Source organism: Trachinotus anak, unplaced genomic scaffold, assembly GCF_046630095.1.
Source record: "Trachinotus anak isolate AG129_WGS33_773 ecotype Australia unplaced genomic scaffold, CSIRO_AGI_Tana_v1 ptg000016l, whole genome shotgun sequence".
Lineage (NCBI taxonomy): Eukaryota > Metazoa > Chordata > Actinopteri > Carangiformes > Carangidae > Trachinotus > Trachinotus anak.
This window is the reverse complement of record NW_027273867.1, coordinates 2,672,798-2,690,194: the sequence shown is the minus strand read 5'-3', so window position 1 is coordinate 2,690,194 and position 17,397 is coordinate 2,672,798. Positions and strand designations below refer to the sequence as shown.

Below are 17,397 nucleotides of genomic sequence, written 5' to 3'. Positions count from 1 at the left end.
GGTGAAGGACGACTCATCTGATTCTGTCTCTTTTCTCCGTAGACTCTCAGATGTGGAAACATCTGTGTAACTGCAGCTCTACTCATCCCTCTGTGTGTGACCACCAAAATCTAATCACATCATCCTTGTGAATCATCCAGGTGAATGTTGGTGCCAGATGTGAAGGGATTCTCTTGAGGATTTCCTGAGAAACTGTGTTAGGTTAATGAGGATGGGATGGACCAACAACCTGAAAATGTTTGTCCTCATTCCCTCCTACAACATTTGCAAAGCTGATATTTAAAATATTCTAAAGCCCAGCCTTCACTGCCATTGTTCGCACATTGCTGAGTTTCCTGTGTATTAAATTGTTCCTGTGCCTCGTCCATGTGCACAGTACCAACAAAACAGGAATCCTCTTATGAAAAGCACTGCTCCATAGCTCCGCTGATGGCCAACATAATTCAACTCCATACTCCAACATCAGTTGCTTTATTTGCAGTATATAAAACAGTACTTCATCATTGGTTTATTAGCAAATAACAAAAGAAAGAAATAAAAAAAGAAAGAAGAATGAACAGAGGTGTACGTTTCCTTCTCGTCGCCATTTACGTGTGAGACTTCTGTCGTTTCCAGAACCTCTTGACCTCGCTGTGTCCCTGCGGTGTCACCACCATCACCCTGTGAGCCACATCCTGCCACACCAGACAGCCCAGACCCTGCAACACAACAGCTCCATTAGAGGGCAGCAGACAACGAGTTAACGTACAGTATCAGCACCTCACTGACAGGGATCTGATTAGAGAGGTCCAAATGTCTTCTCACAGGAACAGATGTAACTGCAAAGAACTGATGATTATATCATGAAACAGAAAAAGAGCAGTAGCGAGTTGGAAAGGTCAAGGAGGTGGATCATTTTCCAGAGCCACTGCTGACGGCACACATGGTTCATATGAGATGACTTCGATAATCACTGCAGGAATTATTGGCTCATCATCAGCAGAACAGGAGATGCAGACAAACAGAGTAAACAGGGGAGTACGTTCAGGGAAAACAATGGTGCACTACAGAATAACTCAAAAAACAAGCATGAGCAATGTGATTAACAGAATGAAATCCAGACAGCTGGATTTATAATGGACAGAAGGGAGGAATGAAGCGTTAGCATTAGCGTTAGCAAGTTTGGATAGTTTAGGTCTTAAAGCCCATCAGATTTTGATTCTACATCCTGATCGGTGCGCTGAAGTAAAGGACATCATTGTTTTCTAACTGAGCTTATGCTGAGACCTGGTGACATGATCCACATCATCATCATCAAACCATCAGTGACCCCTCGTCACTGTGATCCTGGAGACCCCTCCCGTCAGGATAGAGATGTGTCGTCACAGGATGAAGGTGATCACTCAGAACAACTTTGTATTGATCTGCAGTGACCCCTCCCTCTATGAGGACAAATGGACCCAAACCATGCCAGACCCCGTCACTGTGGGGTCCAGCAGTCAGGCCTGTATTGTTGTCTCAGTGAACACCACACAGGACCTCGCCCCCTTGTGGAGAAGATGGTGAAGGACGACTCATCTGATTCTGTCTCTTTTCTCTGTGGACTCTCAGATGTGGAAACATCTGTGTAACTGCAGCTCTACTATCATATAGTGTACTACTATAGTCCACTATGGTGTGTGACTGACTGATTCTGATCACATTCACATCCTGAGTCAGCTGAGGAAGAGCTGCTCTTCTGTTCTTCTGACATGTCACACCAATGTACGAGCTTCAGTCATCCAGTGTCTGACCCTGTTTACTGACATCTGTCCCATAGACCTAAATGCAGATGTCACATTAGACTCTGTTCCTATGGAAACACCAGCCAATATTTCTGAGCATCTGAAAGTCTGTAAGAAAACAGGAGTCACAGCCTTATGGTTGTCTGCTTCCGGAACTCAAACTAGTTTCAGATCACATCCCTGTTTATCCAGAGTAACTATGAACCATTTGTGTAAAATTTTGTCATAATTGCTGTGTGTCTTGAGTAATGGCTATAAAATGTTATGTGAGGTCACACTGACCTTGACCTTTGACCTTTAATCACCAAAATGTAATCAGTTTGTCCCTTCGTCCAAGTGAAAGTTTGTATTACATTTGATGAAGTTCCTTCTAGGCGTTACTGAGATATTTTGTTCAGAAGGACGATAACATGTTTTGTGAGGTCACTGTGACCTTGACCTTTGACCTTTGACCACCAAGATGTAATCACTTCATCATTGAGTCCAAGTGAACGTTTGTGCCAAATTTGAATATGTTTCTTCAGGGTGTTACTGAGATATCGTGTCCATGAGAACGGGACGGACGGACCTCCAGCTCTTGGAGGTATAAAAAGTTAGAACTGATAAAACTGATGCCAGAGCTACAAAAGTAATCAACCATCTTCCCTTTCATTGGGAATAAGGAGTCTGACTAACCCAAGATCAGAAGCGCAAAAAAAACATGTTAACACAAGTGTCCATATACTTTTAGCTACAGAGTGTATGTGCGATTTTAGCACTGTGAATAATGGAGGAAAATCAGTGCTGTGGTCTTTAGAGATCCATGAATAAAATGTACAACTGTAGGTAACTGGGTGTGAAACAGCAGAGAATCTAAACTGACTATAAAATCTGTACAATACTGATTATAAAAAACACTTAAACCCCCATCATTCAGTTAGGAAGCAAAGTCCAACCTGAGCTCGGTCTCGCAGCACCTCGAAGTCTGCCTGGGACAGGAACTGGTTGTAGAGCACTCCTGAGGGAGACATGGACACCAACAACACACAGACGGGTGAGAATGAGGTTAAAGGTCAGCACCACGTCAACACTCATCCTGTCTATGACATCACACACAAAGACATATTTCCTATAACGTCACTGAGGCTCATAAAACACATTTCCACAGCGCTAATTCCATCAGTACAACAACAGCGTCATGGCCTCCTCATCCCTCTGCTGCCAACACGCTCTCTCTTTAATTTGAATACTAATTGACTCCAGTCACTTCCACATGTTTTTGCTGCCATCCGTCAAACCTAACACTTCCTGCAGATGCCTCACACTCTGGGCTCTATCTGAACGCTCCCAAGCTCACGGTCTACAGCAGGTAGTACAGGTACACTGAGGGCGTGTCCACGTCACTGTCAAAAAACTGTTGCTGCTGCATAAATAGGGTTGTACTGAGTCTCTTAATGAATCATGGGAGTGTTTAAGGTGTAGCATACAATAAACCAATCAGAGAGGCTATCTCCCATACCCAGCTCTGTGTGTCCTGAGGGGAAAGAACGGCCGAGTCAATCTGCTCTACAGAGAAGCCATTTTAACCATTTGAGCAGCGGCATGTGGAGTTTTAAGGGGATTTTCTGTCATGGACGCTGGACAGAAAAATAACAACTGCGTCAGTCTGGAACTAGCAAAGACAGTTGTGTTGTGCTTTGCAGAGGGTGTAAGACAGCCCTGAAAGTCTACCAGGGCAAGTAGTAATCTTGCCCTTTGAGGCCAGTGATGGGCTTTTAATGTGAAAAATGCACATTAACAAAGAACAAGTCACTGAAATGAACTGGTAAATGAAAACAGTGTTCGTGTTAAAAAGAGACAGAGAGGTGAGAAAGACATGACTCTGGTGTCATCGTGATGAGTTCATCAGGACAAACATGGAGGAAGAATTTGTATTAACAGCAATTCAGAACAAGAGCAGCACAAAAAACAAGATGTTCCACCACAATATGACGACATATTACAAAATAAAGGCCCGTCATACATAAACATCAAGTTCAGGACCTGTTCCCCAGGGTTACACACACACACACACACACACACACACACACACACACACACACACACACACACACACATGCACGCACAGTAAAATAAAGATGCTCACCCTCTGTGAACTGCAGTCGATCTCTCTCCAGCTCCCACAGTCTGATCTGATCCGTTATGGTTGGAGGCAGCACTGGGGTCTGAAGAGGAGATGGAGGATGAAGACACAGGAAATAAAAAACAGTCATGATGATTAGAGCTGAGTGTGACAGGACAGGTGGGTGTGAGGTACCTGTTTGAGCATGACGGGGTGAGCCCTGGTCCTTAGAAAGTGGATAATCTGTCGAGGGTAAAAGAAAAAAGACTTATTACTCATATTCAGGTTAGCAGTGTATGCTCATATCTGGGTGTTTGATTAGCTGTTATTTGTAGTTTAGACTAGTATTTCTAGTCTGCATGTTTTTGCCCGCTGGGCTTCCTTCCTCTCCTCTTTTACTGTGTAATATTTTATTGTAAGTTCAGTGCAAATAAATCAGCTAAATCAGCTCGGGTTAAACTTGAGGGAACTTTACCAACTTCATTAACAGGTGGTTTAAGCTGCTCTGGCTCAATCACACAGTAAGCTGAAAGGCAGAGTACAGAACACCTCTAAAAAACAGATTGCTACTGTTTTAATAAGAAAGGTATAAATATAGATTAACAGTGGACTTGGTACAGTTGTTAGTGTGTCTGGTCAGTGTGTGTGCAGTTGCTGTGTACCTGCTGTGCAGTGATGCTGTTGGCGATGGCCTGTTGCACTGACTCCCTCGTGACTTGAGCCACCACTACGTTGGGAAACCGATACAGCATTTCACTGAAGAGAGCCACCAGAGCGATCTGAAGCTCTGAGTCTGGGGGAGACACACACACACACACACACACACACACACACACACACACACACACACACACACACACACACACACACACGAGTGTTATATCCATGTCTGTATGGAGACTTTGAAGGAATTTCATAAATGCATTCAGTTTATTTGCAGAATATTGTGATGTCACAGTGAAGTTGACCTTTGACCATTTGGATAAAGGTCATGATGATGAAATGTCATTACATCATTGTTTTATCCTATTAGACGTTTCTGTCACATTGTCATAATTAGTGTATGAAATCTGGAGTTATGGCCATAACTGTGTTTGGTGAGGTCACAGTGACCTTGACCTTTGACTTTTGACAACCAAATTCTAATCAGTTCATCCTTGAGTCCAAGTGCACGTACCAACCTGGAGCACACACACATTATACCAACATGGGTTAATGATGAAAAGTAACCGGAACCAGCATTTCAATGTTTTTTTTTCTCTTAAAAAATAACAAAAAGTATTGATAAGAGAACCGTTAAGGTACCAGATCGATAAGAGAACCTTTAAAGTACCAGATTGATAAGAGAACCATTAAAGTACCGGATCAATAAGATTACCGTTAAAGTACGTGATCGATAAGAGAATCGTTAAAGTGCTGGATCAATAAGATTACTGTTAAAGTACCAAATCAATAAGAGAACAGTTAAAGTATTGGATCAATAAGAGAACCGTTAAAGTACCAGACCAATAAGATTACTGTTAAAGTACCAGATCAATAAGAGAACCGTTAAAGTACCGGATCAATAAGAGAATCATTAAAGTACCAGATCAATAAGAGAAGTGTTAAAGTACACGATTGATAAGAGAACTGTTAAAGTACCGGATCAATAAGAGAACCTTTAAAGTACTGGATCAATAAGTGAACTGTTAAAGTATCGGATCAATAAGAGAACAGTTAAAGTATTGGATCAATAAGAGAACCGTTAAAGTACCAGATAAATAAGATTACTGTTAAAGTACCGGATCAATACGAGAACCATTAAAGTACCGGATAAATAAGATTACTGTTAAAGTACCAGATTAATAAGAGAACCATTAAAGTAACGGATCAATAAGAGAACCGTTAAAGTACCAGACCAATAAGATTACGGTTAAAGTACCAGATCAATAAGAGAACCGTTAAAGTACCAGATTGATAAGAGAACTGTTAAAGTACCGGATCAATAAGATAACCGTTAAAGTACGTGATCAATAAGAGAATCATTAAAGTACTGGATCAATAATAGAACTGTTAAAGTACACGATTGATAAGAGAACTGTTAAAGTGCTGGATTAATAAGATTACTGTTAAAGTACCAAATCAATAAGAGAACCTTTAAAGTACTGGATCAATAAGAGATCTGTTAAAGTATCGGATCAATAAGAGAACAGTTAAAGTATCGGATCAATAAGAGAACCATTAAAGTAATGGATCAATTAGAGAACCGTTAAAGTACCAGATCAATAAGAGAACTGTTAAAGTACCGGATCGATAAGATTACTGTTAAAGTACCATATCAATACGAGAACTGTTAAAGCACCGGATCAATAAGATTACTGTTAAAGTACGTGATTGATAGGAGAACCGTTAAAGTACTGCATCAATAATAGAACTGTTAAAGTACATGATTCTCTTTTCAATTGTGTACTTCCATTATTGATCCAGTACTTTAACAGTTCTCCTTAAAGTACGTGATCAATAAGAGAACTGTTAAAGTATCGGCTCAATAAGCAGCACTCATAAAAGCATTAGTACCGTTAAAATCTGAACGATACCCATCCCCAGTCAGCAGCAGTCGATTCACAACCTGTGAACTGTCAGCAGTGGTCTCACGTGAACAGGGACTTGAACAGTGTGTAAAATACATCAGTGTTAACAAGCAACACAAAAAGCCTCGTGTTCAGACGTACTTGTGTAGGCATAGATGCGGTAATTGGTTTCCACCACAATGAAGCCTGCATCTCCAGTACCAGGAGTGGAAGCCACGTTGGAGGAGGAGGAGGGGGAGCCGGTCGTGACCCCCGCAGCCAGAGTGATGGCCAGCCTGGTGGGGTAGTACCGCCTCGACTTCCTCTGATGACCAAAGACAGAAGAATTACAGGACACTAACACAACTATATACAGTACTGTACATGTGTACACTCACTGAACTAGGTCTAAAGTTACACCAATCACATCTGTCACGTGATGGAAGTGACAGTCACTTGATGTAAAAATGTAGTTTTGTGGCATAAATCAGATTTTTTTTCTGTTTGTTGACTCATCAGTCTTAAAATCTACCAGAATCAAACTACAGGCTGAAGGTTAGTGGTGGTGACGGTGAAGTCATGTGACCGTGGTGTCGTTGGTTTATAGCCTAACATGAGCTTTTTACTGCTGCTGATTGTATTTAGGCTTCAAACATCATAAAGTGGAGTCATTAGTGAAGATTATCCTGCTGAACAAAACCTGTCAGCATCAGAAACTGTTGCTGATTTTCTCTACTCATCCAAAACACAACGGAGAAATCCTATTGGCTGTTAGTGGAGGGAGCCAGGTGATGACGATGTCATCCCGTCATATGTCATCCCTGCTGCTCTCTATTAACCTATGTTACAAAGGTGTGGATCTAAGGAAGGATCTGATTAACAGATTATCAAACTGCATTATGGGAAATGTAGGATCCAGGAACCTGACTCATACTAAGCACTAAAGCCACCATCTTGGCCTATGCTGCTTCGATTCTCTCTTGTAAATCTGTCTGCTAGCTTTATGGAATTGTGATGCTTAATCCCTTTAAAACATAGCTACATGTTTTAGTACTGTGTGTGAGTATGTGGTGTCCTCTTTTCATCTGTTACTTATTGTGGTCATTTCTACTGCTGCTGCACCTGTTAGCTGCTATAAATACCTGAACACACCTGTCACATTGTAAATGTTTAACGCGCTCTACAGGTGAATGTGCACCTAGTGGGAATGCAAGTACAGTTGCTGTGTTGCTGCTGGAGTCCCCCAGCCCCCCCATGAGGACCATCAGTCCCTTCTCATCTGAAAGAGGTGATAGGGAAGTGGTGCTGACAGCATTTTCCTCAGTGCCTCACCTTCCTCTGGAAGACCAAACCGAACTCGCGCAGGTGCTGCAGGAAGGTGAGTAACGACTCGCTCATGCCCTCCACTGAGTAATCCTGAGGCACACAGGCCACACGTGATCAATACCAACAAAGAAACACACACATACATTGTGTCATGACATTGTTATGTTGCTTTTCAGCACAGTGCACTCTGAGGATCAAGTAGATGCAAGCAGCTGTGCACTCACTCTGCCCAAAGTAGAGAAACTGAGCTGGAACAGGAACGACAAGATCTCCACCAGGTCCATCCCTCTGGACTGCAAAACACAACATATGACATGTAGATATATCAGTAGATACTCTCGAATAAAAGCCTGCTGCACAAAACCTGCACCTCAAGTTTTCTACTGAAGTGTAACACTTAAGGTTAAATTTCTTCTTAGCTCGGGGAGTTACTTAAGGGTGTTGCACAGAATCTCTTAAGAGGTTTCCTTACAGCAGTAAAAATGTACTGTTCCCATGGAAACTGTTTGTTTGCTGACATAAGCTTGTGATACCTGTTATCACTTTTAGGAGGCCGGTGGGCTGCTATCTCATCCTTTTGTGGTTCTGACGGGAACACTGTTGAACTCAGAAAGTTTGAACTCAGTGAGCAACGCAGCACAAAACTGATCTGAGCACATGAAACACCTCGACCACACCTGACCGGAAAGGTGCACAGCATGACACTGTAGAGCATCATTAATAACGGAGGAGCTGGAGGAGCAGCTGTGGAAAGTGGAACGATGTAGAATCGGTTCCTCATCATTAAGGGTTCTCCTACTCTTCTTGGTGTTTTGTGCAATTGGCCCCGGGTACACAAATAACAGCTGCCATGAACAAATAATGTGGGTCTCCAATAATTCCACGTGAGAGCCAGAGGTATCACCTGTTCTCCAATTGCTCACATGGTACAGTGAGGAGGATACACATTTGCACAGCCATGTCACACTCACCGCTCTGCTGGGAGCAGCCTCTCTTTTTGACACAGACACTCTTCATTCACACTGTTAAGCTGCTGTTTCTGAAACTCAACACTTCCTGCAGATGTTTGACGTTTGTCCCTGTATAACCACAGTGAGCACTGTGTCAGTTTTATCAGCTGAGGGTCAAACATGTTCCTGGTTGGTATCCTCCACAGATAAAAAATGTCATCACTTCAATGTTTTATCCTATTAGACATCTTCTGTTAAACTGCGTCATAATTAGAGTATGAATTTGTGAGTTATGGTCACAATGACCTTGACCTTTGACCACCAAACTCTGATCAGATCCTTGAGTCTAAAGCTGTTTCTCAGTCTGCTCGTCTCTGTACTGTTCCAATTCAAAGTCCTCATCTACCCAAGAGGAGATCAAATATCCGGAAGTGTTCTAATTCCGCCCGTTTCATCCAGGATACATTGGGATTTGAGACAGCTACGTATCCCAGAATGCATTTTTCACCAGACAGTGACAATGGCTGAGATTCTGATCCTGACTCAAAGCTGAAACAGGTCTGTCATTATACACTTCATGAGGTTTAGATATTTTTTCAGGCAAGACAGTGACCATCTAGTTTCTGAATCTGTGTCCGTTTATCCAGATAACGCCTGCTTGAAATTTGGTCAGGTGCTCAGCCCAAGGTCACCGGCTGGTCAGTGTGCACCGCAGCCCCGGTAGAAAAAAAAGGGTTATCTTTGGGAATTGACTGTTGCAGCTCTGTGTCCGTAGCGTTTTGATATCTGATAAAATCCTCTTTTCGGAGGATGAAATTTGGTCTGGAAATGTAACATTTGTTTGCTGTTCGTTAGTCTGAGAAGACGTCCTGGACAGTTTCACAACAGCGTTGCCTCTGTAGGCTTCTTACATATACAAATACACCACCACATAAATATACAGAGAGGAAAATGAACAGTGGCAGCATGGTTCGTATTAAACTTCATTATATTTTTAATATATATTACATATGGGATATGAAAAGTGTCTATTTCACTACACTGCGTTGATTCTGTTTTTCCAACTGTTTGTGGAGACTTGAGTTTAGATGATTTTGTCACAGTTCAGTCAGGTGTGTTGAAGTGTCATCTATCAGGAAGAACGCTGCTGTTGCAATTATAAAAAGTCCCCCTGTCCTCAGGAGTCTGGACTTACCAAGTACGAGAGTCTGAACTTGGCGTACTCTGTATTGAGAAACGGCTCAGGGGAATGTTTGTGTCACCTTTGAAGAAATCCCTTCAGGGTGTTTCTGAGGCATCACATTGACGAGAATGAACAAATTAACGGACCTGCTGTTTTGTAAAAGTTTCTCAGTTTCTCCTAGTAACAGACATTCTTTTCCACAAACCGGGCATGGATCAGGTTTACACAGGAATTTTCACAGGAGTCTGCAGGTTTTAATTCCAGCCCGTCCCTGCATCAGTTCACGTCACTGACTCGAGCCCTCGCTGCTTAAAGATGTGCTGATCAGAGTAATGACAGGTCAGAGAGACTCTGGAGTCTGGGTGGATGATCATCATCGGTTCAGCTTGTTTTAACCTCTTCAGGTCAGAGTAGTGTAGTATCTGAAGTTCTATATGTTATGTGACTTTATGGGTTTGGTATGTTTAGCTAGGGATCCCCTAGGTAAAAAGATTTAAGGGCCTTAGCTAAGAGGTTCTAGGTCAAAAGGTCTAGGTGTCATTGGGAGATGGATGACTCCCTCATCTCATGTAATGAAGCCCTTTTTTATTTATAGGAACCATATGTTTTACCTTAGGTTCAGAAAACAACCAACCTATATAGGAGGAAAGTTAGAGCTGTTATTAAGGGAATATTCATATTGGCTTCGACTCCTCTCTCAGCCAACCCAGGGTGCTTGATTTGATGCTGGACTTCTTTGTAATAAACCTCTTTATATACAAGCAAGACGGTGTCAGCGGAGTTTTCTTCATCATCATCACATCATCGCTATTAATAAACAACAGCAGCAGATGAGACACAGGTACCTGAGCAGTTTTGAGGTACTGCAGGGTGAAGTACCACAGCTGAGAGGCAGTGTCCAGAAGGAGGAACTGGAATCCAGCTGAGGTGATGTATGGCGCTTCTCCTGCCTCACTGACAAACAGAAGAGAAGACAGGACAACATGAGGTCCAGTACAAAGCCTGACGTCTTCCTACACTTCTGTGTCACTAACACAACAATAACTTCTCCAAAGGTGGAGTCCATGTTCATTCTTCTCCGATGATCCTGGAACAGTCTGGTCTTTGAGTGGACTCCACCGTTACAGATGTCAGTTCCTCCCCCCAACAACATACATAGACACAAACTTTTCAGAAGAATCCTTTAAAGCTGGCTCTTCAGTCAGTGTAAACACAGACTGTTTATAAACCTGGACGTAGACTCTGGGTCAGAACAGTGAGGCCAGTGCTGAAGAGCCTTAAAGCTTCATTCTATCTACTGACCATCTGGGGGTGGGGGGGGGATGACATACAACTAATTTCCAGGTTTTAGGACTCACTCCTGTGGCACTCTATTAGGCTAGCATTTTTCATATTTGCATGTGAGTAGATCTCCAGGAGCCATGTTTCAAGCAGTTTGCTGAGAGCAAACAACAACGGGATCAGGCAAACAGCTGTCAGAAGAGAAACTTTGCACATTTATCTGGTGAGGCAGGTGTGTATGAGCAGGGTGAGTGGATCCAAAGCTGCAATCAAAAAATCCCATACACGATCCAACTTTTTGCCTGATGAAGGTCTAGCACTGAAACGTTCAAATAAATTGTTTGTTTTTGCAGGTCGGACAGTGTACAGGATCTTTTGACTGCCAAAAGACCTCAATGTGAAACTGGCAAAATTTAATTAAGCTGGATACAAAAATATTTCAAAGTGTTTAGTGATACCAGGACCAACTGTGAAGACCATAATCCAGAAATGGAAGAAACAGAAACACCAAGGAGCAAGACGGAGAAAAATAACTGAAAGAAGGGCTAGGAAACTCACTTGAGAGCTACGCAAGAATCCGAAACAAACAGCAGGGGACCTGCAAAAGTCCTTAGAGACAAATGGAATAAAAGTCCACATCTCTGACAGTCAAGCAGTGTGCACGAGACTGAAATGTTTGGGAGAAAAGCAGGCAGGAAGTCAGTGCTTACTTTCTAGACACAAGAAGTGTATGCTAAAGAGCGTATGAACAAACTAAATCTGCATAAAGAGGCAGGAAGAATGAATGCAGGCTAACATCAACAGATTTTAAAGGAAAGCCTCCTACCATCAGTCAAAAAGGTAAAAAGAAGAAGCAGTGGATCCTTCAACAAAACAATGATCCAAAGAACAAAGTCAAAGTCAACCCAGGAATGGTTCAAAAGTGACTGCCATGGCTTTTCCAGTGTCCTGCCTTGAACATAACAGAAAACGAGTGGATAGATGTGAAGACGGCTGTACAAGGCCGACGGCCAAGCAATCTGGTAACGTAAAATTACGCCTGATATAAAGCTGCTCAGGGGGCACCCAAAGATGTTGGAGGAGGTTATGAAGGCAAAGGGAGAACGTACAAAGTATTAGAGAACATTTCATAAAGAGGGATGCAAACCTTTGGGCATAACTTTCTTTATATACACTATTTTTGATAAAGGAACATTTGTACTAAATCAATGTGAATGTTAAATATTGTGTTGATGTTCAAAATAAAGGGATGCAAACTTTTACAGTGTAGAACTAAACCTCTTAGTGCTCTGCAGAAGTAATAGTGTTACCTTTTCATGAGGCCTGCTTGAACCAGAAGCTGAGCCAGGTCCTGACTGACAGCAGCGCTGGGAGAACCCACCATGAAATGCAGAATGACCTCCCAGCGCTCCATGGCATAGCGGTCGAGACTCTCAATGTCCCGTGCATGGCGGTCAGGACCCAGAGTGCTGCCCTCATCGGCCCATGCCCGGCCCCTGTGTGTGAACACAGCAGTGGAAAGAACAGGTGATAACTGTAGCTGCAGTGCTGCATCTACATCTCAAATGAAAAAGAGATGGTAAGACTTGACTTATACCGTAGGAATGAGATTTTATTAACATTTAATTCTAACCAACCACATCCTGTCCAGCCAAGACGCAGGTTAAGCAAAACATCAGCAGTTTTAGCCTTTAACCATTTCACCTTGTACTTCAAACACTGAACAAACTAAACGAAATGTCCTCTGACACTCATCTGTGCGCTCAATATGTTTTTGTGAAATGAACAGTTTCTGTGAAGAGAGGGAGAGACAGTGTGTTCGCAGGGAGGCGACCTACCCGCCGAGCAGAGCAATTCTCAGGTTGTCTTTGAACACTGGATTTAAAATGTATCCCTGCAGACCACCCTGCAGCTGCTGACTGTGCCAAAGGCGGAGTCCTGCCAGCACTGAGACACATTCATCATGATCCCTGCAGGTAGAAGTCAAAGACAAAAAAACACAGTGAACTCAGCTGAAGCCTACTGTTTTCCCTCCATTCAGTAGATGATAAATGCTTCCCCTTAAGAAATTTCATTTACTGTGTCACTTCCATCTTTATAATGTCTAAAGGTTCTGCAAATGAGATTTTATACAATAATAGAGCAGTAAACATCTGTTTTCTATGTAAAGATATAGTGGGGAAATGGTGTCTTAAGCAGAGAGCCAAGCCACACCCCCTCTGTGTGTGTCGTAATCTGAGCCCCTCTGTTCTTTGTTTTGGTAGCCGCTCTGGTAGCATGCATGTTAGTGCATTTATGAGTGCATGTTAATCCTTCCTGTTTAAACATTGGTCACCATGTTTATAAACACACAGGCTCCTCCCACATGTCAAATGTGGGCGGAGTCACAGAAGAAGAAACCATGTTTTCATCTAAATAGGCTGTGACAAAGACAGAGATGAGACCAGAGCACAGGGGGACTGGACATGGGGACTACTGGCTCAAATCCCAGTTGGCCGGAGGACCGTCAAAACATCCATGAAGTTTTTTAAGTTGCTACCAGCTCCATCAGTGTCATTCATGCAGCCGGTCCCAGTGGATCAGTCCAAGGCTGAATTTCTTCCCCAGTCCGCCCGTTAGCTAACTTGTGTGTTTGACAAATGTTGCCATTGCTAGTTGCTAATTGTCAGCATATTGTCAAAGCAATGCTAGTGTGGGCTTGTGGTTGTGGGTGGATTGTTTTTTGTTGGCTCTCATTTACACAGGGTAACTTTATTCAGTCAAGCCTCTTGTGTGTTTAGTGACCGCTTTCACTGAGCATCGTATTCATAACACCCTGCTGAAAGTGAAGGCCGGGGGAGTGGCCGACGACGCATTTGTTTTGGTCTGAGATGCTGGCGGTATAGCGTGGTCTGTACATGTTTTAGTTTACCAATAAAATAGGTAAACTAAAAAGAAGAACCAATGCATAGTTAATCTGTGATGCTATAAGCAAAAACAAAACATGGGATTAAACAATTAACTATAATATTACAATGGGGATTTGAAAATTTAAATAAATAATTTTATTTTAAATTGGAGTAGGTTTATTGGTTGTGGTAATGCGAAGGTTCTAACCAATACAGCAACAACTAACTAACTGTTAACAACAACAGGAGTGTGGCGACAGGGGAAACATGATGTATTATGTAATGCAATCTAACACTATCAAAATTTAACAGTTGAATAGATACGATAAGCAGCTGCAGATGATTATAAAGCAGGTCTAGGTTCTATATTAATACTGTGAAAGTATCAAAGCCTCAGTCCACAGAGAAATGCACACAGCCTGTATTCAGAAACTGAGCCTTAAAACCAGCCGTCAGGACTTCTGGAACTTTGTGACAAAGCAGTCACCGCTCTCACCCCAGCCACACCCAAAGCTCTGCCCACCTTGCAACCTTGCAGGATCCAATCAGACAGACAGGTCTGTGTTCAATGTACCTCTGTATGTGTGTGTGTGTGTGTGTGTGTGTGAGTGAGTGAGTGAGTGAGTGAGTACAGAGGGGTTGAGTGAATCAATGCGCTGCTAATAGCTCAGTGAAATAAGGGTTTATCCATTAGAATTATTTCTGGGTCATTATGAAACTGTGACAGGACTAATAAGACTGTGGCACGTGTCCTCTGAGGTAGTTCCCACTATAGTAGGTGTCTCCAGACCACATTTTGCCATGACACACACACACACACAGTGAAAACAATACCAGGCACATGCTGGCGAGGGTGGTAAATAAATAAAATAAACCAGTAACTGCCAGTGAGGGACCAAAGTTGGTGTAATGAAGACATGGCAAGGTAAGTGACTCACTTCTGACTGTCTTTTTTCACCCACAATGCCACCGCTGCCTGAGGGAGGGGCTGATCCAGGAACAGCATTCGCATCACATAATTCTTGGCCAGAGGAGGAAGTTCCCTATAGAGGATCAAACACATTATAATATGAAACTAAGCATCACAGTCCTCGGGAGTCATTTGTCATAACCACCGCCGTCATACCTGTAGACAGCCAGACATGTTGCTGGATGGTTGTACAGTCTGTCCAGTATGTCAGGACTCAGCTCTCTCAGGTATTCATGCAAATTCTTACACTGCAGCTGGACACGCAGCTTCATTATCTGCCCAAATAAAGAGGAGCGTCATTAGATGCTGCAAAGTTCAGTCCCCTTGATTACGTTGTTCAAACTCAAAAGAGCAGAACGTCGCATCAAATTCCCTTTCAAATCTAGCAATTTATTGTTGCTTTGGTTATCTCCCAACGACCATAATGATCTCATAATATCTGACTGATATTCTTTTAATTCTTTGGATCACCCCTTTCATTCGGTATACATACATATTCAACGTTTAGCTTTTGTTTTGAATGTTCAGAAATGTTATGTGCTCAGGAAGTAATTGACTACAAAGAAACTACTGAAGACAGAGGTGTTACCGTGAGGGCTGATATAATATCGAGGAATTCCCGCTTTTATTTTATGGTATAATTTGTCCGCATTGTTGTCACCAGGTAGTTCTGTTCCTCTATGCAGCCATGTCTACAGCAGAGCTGGGGCTCCAGGTCATGTGACTTTAATCCCAGCTTCCTCATTGGTCCTCATATTCTTCAGCTATTTTCAATAGTGATCGTTGAACAGCTTGAAGGGCGCAGTACCGCCATCTGCACACACACACACACACACACACACACACACACACACACACACACACACACACACATAGAAGTAATTTGAATCAACAAAATTTGAACGTGAACATGTAAAACTAATAATTTAGCTTCATGAAGGTTACAATGTTTAGTTTTTGATTAAACTAATTCAGTTATATCTCTGCATAATGCAATGCAGTTCTATATCCTCCAATATGGTCACACAGTAGAATCAACAACAATCTCTCTTTTTCAATATTTTATTATTTTTATTTTTATTTTATTTATTATATTTTTATTATGCTATTCAAAACATATGAAAACACAAGTAGCCCCAACAGTACTAACAATGAACAGTGGCCACAAGATCTAAATCAATGCATATACTGTATGATCAGCATGTACTATACTTATAAACAGGAGGACTGTGTGAGAATCAGTCTTCCTGTTCATTAGTCTTACCACACTCATATAACCTTTGTTTAGCAGATCTAATACTCCACCATTCAGACATTTAGTTTATGCTTTTCATGTTTAATTTTCTAAGAGCTTCCAGAGATTACAGTTGTTTACTTCTGACAGGAGGTAATGAAGCCCACTGGCACAAACTTTACAGGTTTCCCACAGGATATCTGGAGTTTTGTCTATTATTATGTTTATTATTTATTATCAAATTAAATCATTTAAATTCTGAATTAGAAAATGAAATAAATTTGTTGTCGCAGAGTAAATATGGACTTACAACATTTCATAAAACACTGTTTTCTCACAGAAGGCCCCATGTGAGTTAGACCCCACTGAGGCCCCGATGAGGGTTTTTTTTGGGCGACCCAATGTAGCCTTGCCCACAGAAAGCCCAGGTGGGGAACACAGTAGTTTTGTCCTTTGGGGCCACCATTAGGGTGTATTTCATCCCTGTGTCAGCAGCACAGTTAAAACATTGTTTCAAGATTATAGATGCTCTAGAGCTGTCCACGTGTGGATGTTGCTTGAATGTGGGTTTTAGGTTGTGTTTTTGGTTTATTGGATGTGGGCCAGATATGGCTGATATTAAACTTCAAGAAAGTGCGGGATGCGTGTGCCTGAAATATGGATTTATTATAAGACCTTATAGTTCCCCCTGTGAGCCACTGATGGAGTGAGGCAGGTAGAAAAGGTTTTCAACTAACTCAGTGTTAAGAAATGGTAAGGTCCACTTTAGGGGGGTCTGAAATCCTATTTCAAGATTCTTTCAGGTATGAATATGGGAAATATATAATAACAAGTAACAAGGAAATACAAATGTTTCAACCCCCCCGACCTATTGTTTTTACCTCTTTTGGGGTAAGACTGAATCAGGGGGACAGAGCTACAACAGTAACATTTTGGTAAAAAAAAAACTCATTGTTTCAGCATTGCATTGGTGTTTGCTGTGAACATTTCTTTGGGGTGTGTTTATGATAATTTTTGGATTTGTGTGTGGAGCTTTGAGAACTGCAGTTAGAGTTGAGAGAGTTGTGATGAGTGAGCTACTAAGAAAAACTGTAACTTGGAAATCTCGTTTCAGCCAGACATAATATTTGTCTAATCTAACCTGATTTTTTT

The 17,397-nt window shown here is 42.0% G+C and overlaps 1 protein-coding gene across 1 annotated transcript; it reads right to left on the bottom strand.

Annotated features, from left to right (window-relative positions):
- Positions 1 to 455: 455 nt before the first annotated feature.
- Positions 456 to 15,739, bottom strand: gtf2h4 (general transcription factor IIH, polypeptide 4). The gene is made up of 14 exons (XM_071500597.1): positions 15,601 to 15,739; positions 15,168 to 15,286; positions 14,980 to 15,084; positions 12,992 to 13,123; positions 12,464 to 12,649; positions 10,718 to 10,826; positions 7,964 to 8,032; positions 7,746 to 7,829; positions 6,576 to 6,738; positions 4,527 to 4,657; positions 4,060 to 4,107; positions 3,889 to 3,967; positions 2,699 to 2,760; positions 456 to 698 (listed from the first exon to the last, which is right to left on the bottom strand). Exons 2-14 carry the CDS (start codon positions 15,281 to 15,283, stop codon positions 588 to 590), a joined length of 1,395 nt encoding a protein of 464 aa, XP_071356698.1. The 5' UTR covers positions 15,284 to 15,286; positions 15,601 to 15,739; the 3' UTR covers positions 456 to 587.
- Positions 15,740 to 17,397: the final 1,658 nt, after the last annotated feature.